Source organism: Mustela erminea, chromosome 13, assembly GCF_009829155.1.
Source record: "Mustela erminea isolate mMusErm1 chromosome 13, mMusErm1.Pri, whole genome shotgun sequence".
NCBI classification, from domain to species: Eukaryota; Metazoa; Chordata; class Mammalia; order Carnivora; family Mustelidae; genus Mustela; species Mustela erminea.
The window spans coordinates 68,352,554-68,370,577 of NC_045626.1; the positions used below are offsets into that span (position 1 = coordinate 68,352,554).

Genomic DNA, 18,024 nt, shown 5'->3' on the forward strand with positions numbered 1-18,024 from the left:
AGATAGGAATTTCTTTATCAAAGAGTGAGCTCTCATAGGAGCTACCCCACTAGCTTTCTACCTCCTGTCTGGGAGAGCCAAAGATGTAGCTGAAGGAAAACCAGATGGCCAATTTCACAGCTCAAGCCAGATCTTGGGACCTGACCAATATAGTTTAGCCTGACTGTGTTATATCTGCATTTATCTAGCAGCTAACTTCCTTACAACTTTGAGCAGAAACGGCTTCTACAGAAATGGCAATGCTTAAGAGGATTCAGGGTAGAATTCATCCAAATCCTCAGCACATTCATCCCTGGATTCGAATCACTCTTCATTTTCTTCTCCACTTTGGGTCCCTGAGAGCACAAGGCAGCTCCCTGCTGGAGTGGCCCCCTTTACCTTTCGTGGGCTGTCCACGTAGGTGGGAGTCATGGCAACGTTGCTGCTCTCAGCTGGCTGGGAGGAGCTCTTGGCACCATGCACAGCTGCCTGCTGTTCTCCTAGACACCTGAAAGATGGAAAAACACGCCTGTAGCTTGCTGAAAGCCCCTGGTAAAGGGCCATGTCAGCCAAGATGAAATGAAGACAGGTCAGCTGTCACCTCTGAAATACAGACTTCTGCTTTGTTTCTCTTTCAGGCCCAACACAATACCCTTAACTGCATTCATTTTCCTGGACAATCACCAGTCCCCCAAGGTAAATAAGAAAAGAGCCCAATTTAAGAAGCACTATGGCAGTACCTATTACTTTGAAAAGTGAAGTAACATGGTGTGAGTGGCTCCACCCAAGAACACCATTTTTTTAATCCACTGGGAAGACTTGTTCTGTTTGTATTAAATATACCAGCAGAAGCACATTCTGAAAATTAGGGCTGCAGTAACGTGGCATAAACTAGATGGGGAAATGCATTGACTCCCCATACATTTCAAAGGTTTACATGTTAATTTTTTAAATGCACACACTTGATATCCTTGCCCCGCCCCCCAGCCACACAAATCTAACAGAATCTAACAGACACTATCTCATAACCAGAGACAACAATGGTTTCTTTTTTTTTTTTTTTTTTAAAGATTTTATTTATTTATTTGACAGAGAGAGAAATCACAAGTAGGCGGAGAGTCAGGCAGAGAGAGAGAGAGAAGCAGGCTCCCGCTGAGCAAAGAGCCCGATGCGGGGCTCGATCCCAGGACACTGAGATCATGACCTGAGCCGAAGGCAGCGGCTTAATCCACTGAGCCACCCAGGCGCCCCACAACAATGGTTTCTTAGAACATCTTATCCCTCTCAGCTCTGATGTACATAAAAGTATACTTCCACGTTTATTTTCCTTCTATCTGTACTAAAAATAACTATGAGCTATCATAACTTAAATGTTCCCCCAAATTAGACTGCTTCAACGCATCACTGAATTTTTGTTTGGAAGATTCCAGAAGTCTCACGTTATATATAGTCTTAAATCTTCGTTATTATTGCAAAATACACTTCCTGCAGTGGGCACTGTCAGGCACTGCCCAGGTCCCTCTGCTGTGGCCTTGCTGTCATGGTAGCTGGGCATAGTGTCCAGCCAGCTCACCTGTCAGCCCCTTCGGGGACAGCCCCAACTGCACAGCAGCCTGTTCAGGTTCTTGCCACACCACCCACAGCAGCCCATAGACAATGAATGATCCATGAGGAAGTGTGCAGGTCTGGCCATGTTGGTCCACCTGGGCTCATCTCTGAAGGCTGTTCTAGCTCCAGAGGTGGCCCAAAGCTGTCCCTGGGGCTATGCTGCACCTGGGCTTCTCCCTCAGTCCACTCTTGCTTCCTACACATGCTTATCCCACTGACTCTCCTTAATAAACATCTTGCATGGAAAAAAAAAAAAATCCTGCATGTTAAACTCCATCACAGTCTGCCTCCCCAAGAACCCAGTCTGTAAGACTTCCCTACTCTCAAATTCTGACATGTTTGTTACAGATTGTCAAGTAATCTCATACCAGAGATTAAAAATCAGTTTCCATGGTAACCTGTTACACTCTTTTTTTTTCTTCTAGTTTTTATTATGGAAAAATTTCAAACACAAGTAAAAGAGCTAAGATAATGAGTCCCTACAAATTATATACTTAGGGCCAATTATGACTCATCTCTACCCTTTAGCTACACATCCCAATTATTTTGAAGCAGAACTCTCACATATTATTTCACCCATTAAGAACTTCAGTATGCACTGTATCCCTAAAAGAAAATAACTTGTGAAAAAACACAACCACAACTCCAATACACTTGAAAATTTTTAATTTTCTAGTATCAAGTATTTCCTCAACTGTCTCCCAAAAATCACTTGTACAGTTTGTTTGTTCAAAGCAGGTTTCAACTAAGGTTCCTACGTTGCACTAAGTTATGTTTCTTAACTCTCTTTTAAGGCATAAGTTCCTCTTCATTTCTCTTTATATTATATCTTTATTTATTTATCGAAGAAAGTAACTCATTTGTCCTGTAAATTCACATAGCCTGGATGAGCTGATTTTCTCCCTTTACTGTTTATCATGTTCCTCTGTGCCTTCTACCTCCTGAGAACTAGAAGTTTTATCTAATGGCTTGAGCAGATTCAGGTTCAACTTTGGGCAAGAACTCTTAAGTGGTGTTGTGTACTTCTATCTGGAGGCCTGTAATGTCTGGCCCTCTCTCTCTGGTGGTATTAATGGCCACTGGTGAACGCTGTTAGATCCAGAAGTTCATTAAAGATCACACATGGTAATAGTCTATCATTCCTTCTGTACCTATGAGCTGTAATACTGAAAAAACACAAACCTCCCTACACCAATTACTTTGTTACTCTGAGGTGTAATTCATAGAGGAAAAGCAGAACTAATGCTCAATTCTTTCCCATGTCCCTACACCACACTGTCTCTATCACACTGAAGTGTGTTTTCCTCTGAGCTTCATTCACAAATGCACACTGTGACATTCTCTCGTACTTCCCCAAGGCTGCAGGGACAGTAAGCCCTGGTTACCATCTCCCACCCCCTCCCGTGTCCCCTCAGATGCACATGACAATTCCCATTTACTGAGTTGTCTTCCTTGTGGGGACCTGTGGACTAGGAATCAGGGATTCAGAGGCGAGTAAAACCCTGTTTGGAGGCTCCTTGTCTGATGGCTCAGAAGAAGGGGACCTGCCCGAAAACGAGCAGTTCTACTATACATATGTATATGTGAAAACATACAGAGACACACTGCCTTCTGCTGGGATGGGGTTGCCGGCCAAGCCTCTATGGAAGCAGTGACAACTGCTTTTTGGTGGTTTCTGCCCTGACTTAGCTGTCATCAGGTTATGCTCATCTATTAAGAGGAGCAGCTGGGCCAGCACCAGCTGCCCAGACTGGTCCCAGTCATGAAGACAATGGGCAGAAGGCTGAGACTTTGGGGGCCTCTATCTTCCACGAGAGTCTGACTAAACATTGACCCCAGATACAGACTAGAAGAGAAACGAAAGAAACACAGTTTATGGTTAAGATGGCAGGACTATAGATGAAATTTTTAAAAATTCTTTTCCATATCGCTATAGCATTGTTTTTCATAATAAACAAAACTGGATCTGCTTAGTGCAGCAAAAGCAAAAGAAAAGCGCACAAATAAAAAATGCTATGTGAGCAAACATTATATAAAGGTCTGGCTCCCTCTGCTCTACCTCCTGCACTGAGAAAACGCAGCAAGTCACCCAAGAGCAGTCATCTGGGGAGAGAATAAGTCTTAGGTCTCTCTGTCCTGCCTATTCCTGGGGGGTTAGCTGAGAGTCTCTCCCTACACATGGGGGGGACACTCCCACCCCAACTACCCTGCTTCTTCCAGTCTGAGCAGAAAGCTGCTCCTTGGAGCATACTAAATGGTGACTCACTGACAAATTAAAATAAGATCCCCACCCCCACCCCCAGCTTCACACCCCTCCCAGCAACATATGTTCCTTGTTCTTTTTTCTAGCAGGAAAGATCTGTGATTAGTTATAGGAAGGACCTGCCAGGCTGAGTTCTGAGCTCTTCCCTTGGTCAGACGAAGGTAAGAGGACCCAGTTCCCTCAGTAACGAGCCCAGCCTACATGTGCTCTCTTCCTCTCATTTACCACCCCAGTGTCCCCGCCGGGTTCCCTTCTCTCCCTGTCTCCCTTCCTTTCCTTTTTTTTTTAATCACCGTCTCTCCATCTTCTGTGGCCTTTTGCCTGACTACTGAGAGCCTGCCAAAGAGTCTCTGTCTCTTGAGGCCCACGTCCCAGGCCTTCCTATACATGGGGCTCATCTCTGAAAACACTTCTGTCAAAGACACTGACTGGATATGTCATGCTATTAAGGAATGACTATAATCTTTTAGACAAATTACAGTATTGGGACTTTTTTTAAAGGGGTACTTCTCTTTCAATGATATATACTGAAATATTTTAAATAAAGAGATATGATGCTTGAAATTTAATAAAGAATAAAAAGGGAAGGTGAGAACAAGCGGGATATAAATGAAATAAGACTGGCCATGAGTTGATAATCATCGAAGTTGCCATGACAGGTAAACAGGGATTTATTATACTAGTCTACTTTATCTGTTTGAAATTTTCCATTAAAATAAAACCAAAAAAACTTGCAAAGGATCCCTCATGAGAACATGCAAGGATAGCTTGGCATCCATGTTCCCACCTGTCTGTCCAACTGCAACTCCACTATGCCTCAAGGTCACTCGACGTGACACGTGGAAAGCCTAATGGACACAGGTACCTGCTGGACACCACATGGCCTCTCACAACAGAGAGACAAGGTCTAGCCTCCCCTAACACCTGTACAGGGACCCCCAGTATCCCTTCCTCTATCATTCCATGACTATTTACTGTGCACATCCTATATTCCAGGCACAACACACAGCCTCTACTCTCAGAGCACAGGCAAGCCAGGGGGAACATGAGTAAACCTGGTAGAATTCTGGTAAGGGCTCTGATGCATGTTGGCCCGAGATGCTGGGAAGCACAGAATCTGAGTTGGCTGGGAGGACAGAGGGGCAGGAAAGGCTCCTACAGTGGGTGCCACCTGCATACAGAGGTATTTTCTCCTCTTGCCCAAGTTCCCCCCTTGTCCCTCTGTATAGATACTTCCTTTCCTCCAAGGCCAACTCAAATCCCCCCTCCTGTGATGCTGTCACTGCCCTCCCAGGCAAGATATGGCCCCACTGGCATCCTGGGAAATGGAGTGCTTACTATTTATGAAGGGACCACACAAATGCCTAGAGAAGCTAGCCAGGTCACATGCCTGAGGGAACAGAGCAAGCCCAAGACCAGAGGGTGTGCTGGTTTTCCAATAAACCAGGGGGCATGTGCCCATTCTAAAGCACCAGTCCTCCCATGGCTGGGTAGGCACGTGAGTATGCATGCAGCACTATAACTGAGGCTCTTCTATTTCTCAAAAGATTGGATTTTATCTATTATCTATTATCTATAATACAGTGTTGTGTATATTGTCTATAATATATGGTTTTATATATAATATAATCATGTATCATGTTGTGTATACTATATAATTTCCTGTAAAATCCAGATTTGTATTCAAAATCTCCAAACTAAAAAATGTGGCTCAGCTATTTTAAAATATTTTGGGGCCTTTATGCAGTGAAACTACTCTGTAACAGTAGCTACATGTCATTTAAATTTGTCTGAAATCCACAGAATATACACTGGATGATGATGATGTGTCAATGCAGCTTTGTCAATTCTAACAAACGGACCACTCTGGAGGGTGGTGTTGACAATGGAGGAATCAACGCAGGTGTGGGAGTCAGGGTGTATATGAGAAATCTCTGTTCCTTCCATTCACGTTTGCTTTGAACCTACAACTGCTCTAAAAAAATAAAATCTATTAAAAAAGAACAAAGAAACAAATAGAAACCTCACTTTGTGGGCCAAAGAAAATGTATCTGTAGCTCAAATTAAGCCCCAGACTGCACGCTTATAATGTCTGACATATTTCATGTTATTTGACACTTACCAGGTATTAACCCAGCTTTCTGGCTCATGTATGCATCTTTTTCTTAATTTCAGGCTCCTTGCAGATAGAAATCATATTTCACCCCCACTCACAAGGTGGGGCACTGAAAACCTGTGGAGCCTGTGGGGTGGGGATGAGTCTCTTCCCAAGCAGGCACTTACTTCTGACTGGCTTCCATCTCCAACAAGGCGGACAGAGCTGAGGTTCCCTTCTTCCCAACAGGGGGGCCGGCCGACTCAAGGGAGTGTGTGGCAATGGGCCCGGTCATCTGTAAGCCTTTCATGGTGGTCCCTTTCTAAAGCAGACAAGAGGAAATAAGGCCATCAGCCCAAGTGGGCTCCCTCAGTGGATGCCACTCACAGCCCAGAGAGTGCCTCCTGCAACTGCTGTGCGTCAGGCCCTCTGGGAATCCAATTCACAGAGGCAAGCAACACAGACCCTTGTTATTCGGTAAATGCTGAAAACTGCTTTTTTGCTTAAGCTGAAGGTTTGAATGCCTATTGACTCAAAATAAACTGCCTCTTTGAGGTGGAGTCCACAGATTTTCTCACCCTTGTCCTGGATCTAGGAAGTAAATAATGTTTTATCTAACTCACAGAAGAAGAAACTGAGTCCCAGAGAAGTTAAGTGACTTATAGTGAATCCCACTGGAGCTGGAGGTCAAGCTCTAATCATCTGGTTTCAAGACCAGAGCTCTTTCCACCATGCAGGTTCTTTCGGAAATCTTTTCTTTCTTTTTTTTTTTTTTGAAATGTTTCCCATCATAGGCAAGGCTGTGGACAAAGGGTAGCCAGTGTATGGGGAAGAACACTGAACTTGGGGTTAAAAACATAACTGATGATGCAGTTCTACTCACACTAAAAAGGAATGAACTACTGAGATGAGCGAAAACTTGGATGAATCCCAGAGGCATTGTGCTGAGTTAAAGGCGGCAGTTTCCCAAGAGATTATATTATGTGATGATGTGCATTTGACTTTTGGAAAAGACAACAGTATAGTGACAGAGAACAGATCAGTGGCTGCCAGGGGTTAGAGATGGGGCAAAGTGTGAGATAAAGGGTAGCACGAGGAGTTTTTGGGGGAAGTGATAGAACTGCTCTGTATCCTGATTATGTGAGTCTATGTATTAAAAAAAAAAGTTAAAATGTATAGAACTATACATACACACACCCAGAATTCCGGCTCTGCCCTTTATTGGATGGTGTCCTCAGCCATATCCCCACCCCATGGGCTTCAGTGTCCTCCCTGGGTAGTGTGTGGGTGAATGAATGCCCAAGGTGCTGGAAATTCTAAAAGTGATACAACAGTAAGCAAGTATTGCTGCCATTACCCTCTTGAGTGACTTTTACTCAGTAACCCAGCAGAAGCCGCTGGGCTTGACATGAGGTCTCACCTGGGAAGCACATGAAGGAGCTGTGTGTCCTCAGGGCCACAGAACACTGCCATTGGCCGCCTGGTACCCTATCCCTCCCTCCTTCACCCTACACTGGAGAACACACTGTTTTAGATTTAAAATAAATTGTAGAGTAAATAAACTGGCCAGAGAGAGGCCCCTAAGATAGGAGGAGACCAAGCACAGTCCCCAAGGGGCCTACAGAGCCCTACCCGCATCATGCGATCTGAGCGATGTCTCCTGCGGATTCGGTTCAAACCCTCCACAAAGCGGATAAACCCATCCAAGAGCTGCCATTCCTCCTCATCTGCCCGGGGCCTGTCCCCATAGATGTCGCAGTGGGCTTCCCCTTCTGTGATGCGCTTTGTGGCAGTGACACAGGCTGGTAGCAGCAGGAAACGGGTCCTCCAGAACTTCAGAGACTCAATTAAGCTGTGAAGGGCCAAAGGGAGAAAAGGGGGTGGTGGTGAACAAAAGCAGGTAATGCAAGCACTCTCAGAACACTGGGGTGGCTCAGTCGGTTGAGTGTCTGACCATTGGCTTCCACTCAGGTCATGATCTCACGGTCATGAGATCAAGCCCTGTATCCAGTGGGGAGTCTGCTTCTCTCCCTCTGCCTCTCTAAAAAAAATTAAAAAAAAAAAAAGGCACTCCCAGTGAAGGTCCCATCTCTAGCCTGTCCTTGGAGCATGTATGTAAGGGGTCCTCTCCCCTTGAGTACATGTTTGTCTAATATTACATCTCATGGCTTCATTTGAAACACAGCTCTAGAGGAAGATCACAAAGGGTACTTTTAATTTACATCCCAGAGATGTCAGGACAGTTCTGTACACCCAGACCCAATGGAGTTGTGGCTTTTTATCACCACAATCTTAAATCACACGTAAAAATTAAAGATCAAAAATGAGATACCACAGGTAGTTAGGAAAAGAACATGATCTACACTGACATTCCATCGAAGAGGACTTCATCACTGAGGTTTCTGTCATTTCATGGTAAAATGTGCATAACAAAATGTACTATTTTAACATCCTTCAGTGTACAATTCTATGCCATTAAGTACACTAATGCAGATGTGCTTTTGTTCTTCCGTGTTTTCTAAAACAAACATCATCTTGTAATCAGAAAAAAAAGGACAGACATGTTCAAAGTCAGGCACACACAAGGTAGCTGGATGGAAAGCCAAAGTATGTTCTCTGACCTGAAGTCCTCAGAGCCGGCAGAACAGATATACTGATCTAAGTAATTCCACTTGTACTCCTCTAGCCGCTCATGGGAGAATTCCACCCAACAAGAGACAAACTCTGAGTCCGAGTGGGAAGGGCAGAGGCTGTAGGTATAGTGGATCTGGGCAGATTCATAAGGGTACCTGAAAAACAAAGGGCATGCCCAGAAGTCCAAAAGAAAATCACTACCTTCCCACCCCTTTCCATCTCAATACAGTTAGCACCATCCTTGGCATTCAATCCTCAAGTGTGGTAACCAACTCATCTCCTTTCTTAAACTCTGTCATTCTTTTATCCTCTCATTCTTTATTTCTAATGGGCTTGCTAAGAATCAAGCTAAACATTACAAGCTGAGTCAAATCCCTTTTAGAGGCAGGTGAACTACAAGAGTAAATAACCCTAGAAAACAAAATAGTAATTCTAAGAACAAGAAAACCAACCACTCAACCTGTGTTGGTTTTAATAATGTGTCACAGAATTCACTAGGTGCACAGCAGGCATTATAAACAGAAGTTAGGATATGGAAACAATTCAGGACAGTAGCAGAAAACCTGAGATTTCCAAGGAAGGACTCACTTAGGAAGGTAACGTGTCACTGTGATCATCTTATCCTTCAGCGTCACTTTGTGGAATGTTCTGCCCATACTCAGCCAATACTGATCCTCCTCCTCAGGTCGGTTTCGGGACACAAGGCCTAATAGAGGGATGGGGTGGAATCATTTCCTCTATCTGGTTGAGGTTCATTCCTTTAACAGACAATAACTTCTCTTCCATATACAGTCAGAAAAGGAAAAACAAAAGAAGCAACTTTTTCTCTTGAGGAAGTTTCCTGGAAAAGACTTATTCTTGGTTAAAAAAAAAAAAAAAGTCCTGAAGTTGGCAGAATTTTCTGTTACTAAGCCAGCCAGCAGCAGACAGAGCCCAGAAGTGCTGACAGCATCCAGAAGACGCACTCAAAGGTGAACAGCCTGACTCCTCAGCCTCTGAGAAGGAAAAGTTCTGGATTAGATGTTAATGGGCCAAGAGTCAACTCTGGGACTGAAATGGAGCTCCACTCTGCTCCAGCACAAGCTGCCACCCTGGCAGTTGAGGTCTTCACCCCAGGGTGGCGGCCAACCTGGCATCAGCTTCAATGACTCCCACACCCTGCTTCTGTCTTAAAGAACTTTTTTCTCCAAACATTGGCTCCTATTTCTTTTTTTCTGCCTTCTCTTCCTGGGCCACAATCAAGATCATATGGGTCATTTAAGGTCACCGTCAAATGCCACTTCCTCCAGAAAGCTAGCAGATCCCATCCGCCGTCTGAATTCTACTCTAGATGTGGCTCCCCATGTGTGTATCTCACACCCTGCAAACTGGAAGTTCCACAAAGCCGGGGTCCAAATCTTGTTTGTCTTTAAATTTTCCAGAGCACCTGGCAAAGTGCCATGCCCACAGCAGGTATTTGAAAATATTAGTTGAACTGAGTTGGGCATCAGAAAGAGGGAAGTTATGAGGAATCAAGAAAAATACGAGCTCTCAAGAGAGTAAAACTAGTGCCTCAACAGACAAGGGAGCCAAGACAAGATTCCCATGATCTCAAAATTAAAGGCTCCTCTTGTGTAGTTCTGAGAGACAGTCACACAGCGCAAGCAGCATGGGAGTTGTTGGACAAGAGAAGACAGCAGAGGCTGTGGAAAATTTTCTAGGTGACAGTGAGGGGCACACTTGTCTAAAAGAGGTCAGGCTTTGACTCAGAGGACCCTGGGTTAAACCACAGCACTTCCATTTGCCAGTGGTGTAACCTTGGAATGTCAAGTCTCTAAGTCTCCCTTTCTGCAACTAGAAAGTGGGCTTGCATCTGACTTCAGCTCAGGTCATGATCTCAGGGTCCTGGGATCAAGCCCCACATCAAGCAGGGAGACTGCTTGTCCCTCTGCCCCTCCCCCCCACCACACACTCTTTCTCCCTCTCTCTCTCAAATAAATAAAATCTTTAATAAAAAAGAAAGGAAGGGGGCGCCTGGGTGGCTCAGTGGGTTAAGCCGCTGCCTTCGGCTCAGGTCATGATCTCAGGGTCCTGGGATCAAGTCCTGCATCAGGCTCTCTGCTCAGCAGGGAGCCTGCTCCCCTTCCTCTCTCTCTCTGCCTGCCTCTCTGCCTACTTGTGATCTCTCTCTGTCAAATAAATAAATAAATAAATCTTTAAAAAAAAAAAAAAAAAAAAGGAAGGAAGGAAGAAAGGAAGAAAGAGGTCTTGCCCCCCATCCCTGCATCGTTCTTTCTTGCAACCCCCTGCTTGCTGTCAGGAAGTCATGGAACAATGTTCACGAGCACCTAGCACAGTACCGACCCCACTCTAAATTAGTTCCTGTTTTTATTCTGCACAGCACTCTTTACAACCTGTGATCAAATAAATACTTGTGATTTATTAGTTCAACGACTGTCTCATCCAGTAGACAATAAACTTTGAGGACAGGGCTGTTCTGTTCACTACCGGAACAGTGTCCCTCTCATAACCGGTAGTCAACAAATCTTCAATCAGACACAATGTCACTTATAATTACTTTTCCCGTAATTATAACAACAATGATACCATTTCTGTTACTACAGAAATAAAAGGATTAAATTTATTGAAGGAGAAAAGTAGCCAGAAGGGGTCTTCTATAGACTCTGGCTAACCAGCCATGACACAAGGTTCATTTATCAGCCAGAGCAGAACTAGATGCCAGAGGAATTATGAACCACTAAGGGACACTGATCAGCTACTCTAGAGAAAAGTAGGTAGGAAGGCTGGACAGGGCCATTGACACTAAAGGTGAATTCATTCCACTATTCTTGGGATAAAGGACAAAATCATGTGGCCTTGTGAGGCCTTGGTCTCCTGACAAGTCTGAATATATCTCTAGCTTACTTCCTGTACTCCACCTCACCAGTCTTCATTTGAGTGCCCAGAAAGTGTCACGGTGCCTCCCACCACTCGGCCTTTGCACATACTAATCCCTCTGCCTGGCATGCTCTTCCTACCTACTCCTGCCCACCACTCCCAAACTGCTTCTCTTCCAAGTAACTCCTGCACATAGTTTAGGTCTCACCTCAAACATCACCTCCTCAAGGAAGCCATCCCTGACCAGATTAAGTCCTGTATTAAATATACTCATAGCCCTTTGGTTTTTCCCTCACAATCTTTATCACAATGAGGAATTATATTTCAAGTTTTACTAATGTTATTTTTCCTCACTGGGAATGTTATTTTCCTCACTGGGCTGTAAGTATAAGGACACTGTTGAATGAATGAATGAATAAATGGTGATTCATTCATTCATATATTTATCAACCCATTTTGCTGTATACCAGGCACAATCATTTTCACTGCAGGAGATAAAAACATGAAGATGAAAGAGTCCTGGCACTCAGGAAGATTAATATTCAGTGCAATCTAGAACATGAAAAGAAGGCAACAAGTGATAAATATCATAATGGGTTTTCAAACAACATCCAGAGGGAGTCCAAAGCCTCATCATAAGCAACAACTGGTCCATCCAGGACCACCAAGCTCCCCATCACACTGCTTTGATCCTCTGGCCCGAAGCACTTTAATGGGGCCAAAGATATCTGAGGCTTTGGACTGGGAGTTTAGGAGAATGGGGAGGCTCAGTAGCTATAAAAAGAAAGTGGGAGAGTAATGGATTGTCCTGGGAAGTGATCACTGCTTTCTGATCCTAAGCACCCACACTTTATTCTCTCTACCTTATTTTAGAAAAACTCTCCAGAGCCTGGCTGAACCTCAAATGGCCTCACTGAGTCTCTGTCACTTATTAGTCTCTACTACTCACAGATGATCCATTATTGCTTCATCATGCTAAGCTTCAGTGACAAACAAGAGACGATGCAGCCAGAATGGGGTGGGGGAGTATAAATTCCAGGTTTAAGTAACATCTGAGAACCTGCTGTGTGTCCAGGACTTGTGCTAGAAATAAATATCGGGTCTAAAATATTCGCTACGTACATTGATAGCTCAGGCCTGGCTCAGGTGCCTGCTACTCCTAGGTGCTGCCAAAGCCAGGCTGCGACATTCCTGAACTGGGTCACACCCCTTCCTTAAAAGGAGAGCAGTAGATTAAAGAGAGCTTTAAGATAAATCTGGGTGTAGCAGACTTTATTCTTCATGTAGAAAGAAAAAATGTTGTGTTGAAAAGTAATTCTTTCCTGGATTTATCTATTCCCTACCATCTTGAGAACCTACTTACATGAATTTAGTAGAAAAGAAAAAAATCCAAGTCCAAAGAGAACAACTCACCTCGGCTATAGAGCGGGCTGCTGCTCAGTGGGGGTGGGACAGTGGGGTTGGGCTTCGGTGCCTTGGGCTGCACTATGATTTGGTAGCCCTGCATGAGACGCTGGCAGATGAACTCTTCAAACACCTGCTGGGCCGTCATCTGCACACCCTCCTCGTCCCTCCTGAGAAAACAGACGGTTGCTCACATGGACATGCTTGGTCCAGGGCAAAGTGACACTCAGTCCACACTCCCATCCTCTGTTTTGCTTTGACTCCACAAGCCAGCCCTGATAAGCACTCCATGGTGATTCATAAAACTAACAATCTACAAGCCAGTTTGGGGAGAAATGATCATTTCAAAGACGCAGAGGAAGAAGGCAGGGAATAGCTAACAGCTGTTCCTAGAACAGCTCAGATAGCTAATCTTAGGAAAAAAAGATCCTATCTAGTGGGTCCAGAGCAATTGCCACAGAAAAATGTGAGAAAGCACCCATGAGGAGAAATGGTTAGAGAAGGCATGTACACAGAGCCCTAAAGAAAAAAACGGACAGTTCTTACTTCATGAAATTCTCTGAACAGAAAAGGAAGACATAGGTTTGAGAATGCAGTGTTTGGACACGCATCCAAAACCCTCCTCTGACACCGACCTGTCGATGTCTGCTTCTGGAAGGAGATCGTAACAGCCCTCCGTGTAGTCGTTCTGCAGGCCCTGGCGGTCGGGGAAGTAGTCGGTGGTGAGGGGGAGGCACGCCGGAGTAGTGAGAGATTTCCAGTCCACTCCAACTGTGCAACAGAAGCCTGGCACTACAGGGGGAGCAGACAGTGTCAGAACTGCCTCGTGTAACAGAGGAGAAAGGCACGTGTGGTCACCAGGGCAGGTGTGGGACATGGGCGGGGCAGGAGGGGAAGGAGTTCACAGTGAACAGTGACAAAATGGCCAGGAAAGGGGATGAAGAAGGAAAGGGGTGGGGGGGAGAAAGAGAGAAACAGAGTTTGTTAGACAATGCAGTGCACGTGCTCCTCCAATCCCATCATGCAAATGGGATTCACAGCTGGTACTCATTTTCTGCTGATCTTAAGCTACAGCCACAATGCCAGTGAGGTTACTGCAGGGCAGCGCAGGCAGAGTTACATGTCAAAGCAAATCAACATTCCAAGAGTTCCAGCCAGAGCCTCTCTGGAGGACTACAGAGTGGCTGGTGGGGAAAGAAGAGCTCAGCCTGATTTGGGAGCGAAGAGCACATGGTAGCAGAATTGAGGAATACTTCCAGAATTGCAAAAGTAAGCCACAGATCCAAAAGGGTAGGAGAAGTCAAAGAAGGATGTCTGGGAAAGTTACAAGGCCAGGACTTCAAGAGACAGAGTTTAATGATCTAGAAAGGAAAGCTGCAATCAGCAGAGCGGGCCCAATCACACGGGTCTGCCCTGAATTGCCTGATCTTTAGTTAAAGCAGGGTTTCTTCACCTTGGCACCACTGACATTTTGGACTGGGTAATCCCTTGTCATGGGGGGCCGTGTTTTGTATTACAGGATGTTGGACAGCATTCCTGGACTGTACTTACTAGATGCCAGTGGCATCTCCTGGGTGTAAATACCGAGAATGTCCGCAGTTGTTGCCACATATCCCCCTGGGGAGCAAAAATCCTTCCCCAGTTGAGAATCACTAATCAAGGTAATAGGGCAGTTATCTCTTTAAATAATTTAAGCAAAGATTATTTTTCAAATCTCTAGACAAGGGAGCAATAGGAAACAGAAACACTCCATGCCTTTCTTTGCCTCTGAGTCTCAAGCAAGGGACGCCTTCAACACTGTATTTTTTGTACAGTGCTAATGTGGCTCACAGCACGATACACCCCTGTTGTCTCATCAGCCCTCACATGGCCACCCTGGAGCAGGGACTGCAATACCATCAACCCCTTTAAACACCTGGCCAGGCCAAACCTCCCAGAGGTTACTCGATCAGAAGCCTCTCTGCTTAGGGATCTTCCCACCATGCAGTGACAGAGACACACATACTACCCAATACAACAGAGTCCCATTTAAGCAGAGTTAAAGGACAAGAAAAGGACCCGTATGCTAAGTCATAGTGGGAGACAAGCCCCATGTAGCCACCACCTTGGGAAAGAGGATTTGACCTGCAAGAGGCCTAACTCCATGGTCTACACAAGTCTGAGTATTTTGTGTGTTTGAATTCTATCTTACTGTGGTAAGCTCACTTAACATGGGAACTCTCTTTAAAAATGTTTAAATGTAGTACACAATATTGTTAACTTGGGCACAGTGCTGTACGGGTCTCTAGAATTATTCATCATGCATAACTGGAACTTTACACCACTGATCAGCACCTCCCCATGTCTGCCTCTCCTCAAACCCCTAGTAACCACCATTCCACACTCATTCTACGAGTCTAACTATACACAGGCCTCGTTAACTTATTAACACTTCCAGAATTGAAAACACAACCCAAAAGAGCCTAACTGATCACCCCAATTTCCCTAAATGGCAGATGAAGGGGTGAGTTTGTTTCTACTTCCTTGTTAAGACCAGGAGCAGAAGGAAGACACCAGATCAAAACCACAGTGGGAAGCCAGAAGCACAAGGCAGTTGTATCTTCATGCCCTCTTAGATTGTTCTGGCTCTCGTTAGCGTCCTATCCCTCAGGATCATGAACATCTTTCAGAAATGTTTTCTGCTGGGCACACACCAAGACACAGAGAATTCAAATGCATGGTCCCAAATCCCACAGTGAGAAAGCTCCTGATTCTTAGTTTAATGGTGTTCTTTCCCTGGGAAAAGACTGTGGTCTCTTTTCTAACTCCAGCAACTTCAGGCCCTATAAAGAGGGCCTTTGAGGAGGACCCACATCAAAACCATTAACAATGATAAACATGGATTACAAAATCCAGTCCTAGGGTTGTACAGAAGTAACAGGTTCATCTATTCATTGCTGGAAGCTTTCTGGAAAATAATCAGCCTGCCAACTGTACTTTGGGGAAAATATATTCTAAGGATGTGAAGGGAAAGAAAAGCTATACCCACTGCATCATGCATTACACCTGCATTCTACATTATTGCTAAGAAACTAGAAACCACCCAGATGGTCACCAATAATGAATGATTATTCAAACTGGGATGTAATGTGTTTAACACCGCTATTAAAAAGGGCCCTGAAGAGGGACGGCTGGGTGGCTCAGTTGGTTAATCCACTGCTCAGGTCATGATCCTAGAATCCTGGCATCGAGTCCCACATGGGGCTCCTTGCTCAGCCAAGAGCCTACTTCTTCCTCTGCCTGCTCTGCCTGCCTTTCCCCCTGCCTGTGCTTGCTCTTTCTCTCTCTGTCTCTGACAAACAAAGAAATAAAATCTTCAAAAAAGGGCGGTGGGGGGTGGGGGGTAGGGGGGACTGAAGAAAAAGCAAAAGGATTATTATGTTAATCATAAGCCAGGGGAAAAAGACTCAATAATATATCTCTACTGGTTATAGCTAAGTAAAATAAAGTCAATCAGGTGGTAGGATTTACGCTGTTACAGATATTAAGATGTGTTCTTCCTGCACAGATGTTTCAACAGATAAAGAAGATTTTTTTAAAAATGCAACCCAGTCAAACAATTTCAACTACAGGTATATAAACAATTCCAGTCCCTCTTACTCCTTTGTTCCCCAGAGCCATCACAGAGCCTTTAAGGGCTAAGGCCAGCTCTGGACCAGCATAAGGACCTCATGGGAATTCCATTACCCTTCCCACATGCCCTGAATCACATTCCAGAACAGGTTATCTGGCCCCTCTCACTTTCCATTGGAGAGGCTGCCGAGTATTCCCTTACCACACTGCCTTCTGGTACCCCAGAGATGTATAGACTGCCTATAGGGTTCCCCTTGTTTCCTTATGCTCTGATCACCTCCACCCTGACCCCACCCTAATCAGCTGCCCCCTCTTACTTGGGTCTGGAGAGGTAGAAACACTGTCCTCTAGGGAATCCTTATTCTGAGTCCTAGGATTCATACCTATGGAAAGATGAAAACAGGTTGTTTTAATAAGGCTCATTCTGCAGAAAAAATGTTATGGCCAGTTATGGTTGAAAGAGCCCAAAGTTATAGCTAAAAATAAAAATGTGAATCAAGTACAAGTTTTATGCTGAATATTTCAAATAGCATAAAAGAGTCAATCCAAGAAAAATGAACAATCTAAAACTTGAAAATAAGCCAAAACTTTACTCTGAGATTATCAATACCACTCTTCGCCCAATGACAGTTAGCATTCACATACATGTGCATGCACACACACAGACACACACACACGCACTGGCAAAAAGCAACCCACCACTTATTTTAAGAAAATGGCCACATTTCAGTCATTTCAACTAACTGGAGAAAACTTTAGCAAATATAAAATGACCCACTTAAAGTTCATTTCACTCATCAGTCATCCTTATCATCTGGATTTTTCTTCTCCAAATCTTGGTTTTCTGGAATATGACCTAGGACACATCAAAACTCACCACTTTAAGGAAAAACAATGATTTTCCCTATAGGGGGTCTGAAAGGAAAAACAGAAAGATTCTTTGAAATGCAACTTATTGCCTGAAAAGTAACAGAATTAATTTTAAAGTACATATCAATACTTAAAGGTCCCTTTCTAAATATATATTTACTAGAAAATTATGATACTTTAAAAAAGATTGAAAAAATCCTCACCCAACTGTCAACAGTGGCTATCTGCAAGAAAAAGGTGGAGGAGGTACTGGGAGGTAAACCAGAACTCATATTTTTTATTCCAGATATTGTGTGTCATGTGACTCTTTTATAACAAGAATAAATATGTATAAATCCCTTATGGAATCTCTGAAAAGACAAGCCACAATATGGGAGAAAGCATCTGCAAATCACTTACCTGGCAAAGGACCTGCCTGACCCTGAATATATAGAGACCTCAAAACTCAAGAACAAGAATAAAATAACCTGAAGAGAAATTGGGCCAAAGATTTGAAGACTTCACCAAACATATTCAGAAGGTAAAAAAGCACAGGAGATGATGCTCAACATCCTCAGCCACAAGAGAAATTACCTCTACAGACCTCTCACAATGTCTAGAATGACAAGTCATGCCAAGTGTGAATATGGATGTGGAGCCATGGAAAACCTTACACATTGATGGTAGAAATGCAGAATGGTGC

General features: G+C 44.2%; 1 protein-coding gene across 13 annotated transcripts in view; it reads right to left on the minus strand.

Moving 5' to 3' along the window:
• Positions 1 to 18,024, minus strand: part of DEPDC5 (DEP domain containing 5, GATOR1 subcomplex subunit) — a 136,784-nt gene that overhangs the window by 36,647 nt on the left and 82,113 nt on the right. For 7 of the 13 annotated variants that reach the window (XM_032310146.1, XM_032310152.1, XM_032310150.1 and 4 more), the window contains 8 exons: positions 16,790 to 16,855; positions 13,496 to 13,679; positions 12,870 to 13,030; positions 9,168 to 9,285; positions 8,567 to 8,734; positions 7,578 to 7,797; positions 6,134 to 6,267; positions 379 to 487 (listed from right to left, as the gene is read on the minus strand). In XM_032310146.1, coding sequence (XP_032166037.1) covers positions 379 to 487; positions 6,134 to 6,267; positions 7,578 to 7,797; positions 8,567 to 8,734; positions 9,168 to 9,285; positions 12,870 to 13,030; positions 13,496 to 13,679; positions 16,790 to 16,855 — 1,160 coding nt within the window. Of the gene's footprint in view, positions 1 to 378; positions 488 to 6,133; positions 6,268 to 7,577; positions 7,798 to 8,566; positions 8,735 to 9,167; positions 9,286 to 12,869; positions 13,031 to 13,495; positions 13,680 to 16,789; positions 16,856 to 18,024 lie in introns of those variants that run through there. The other 6 variants (XM_032310151.1, XM_032310149.1, XM_032310147.1 and 3 more) reach the window with 4 other exon arrangements.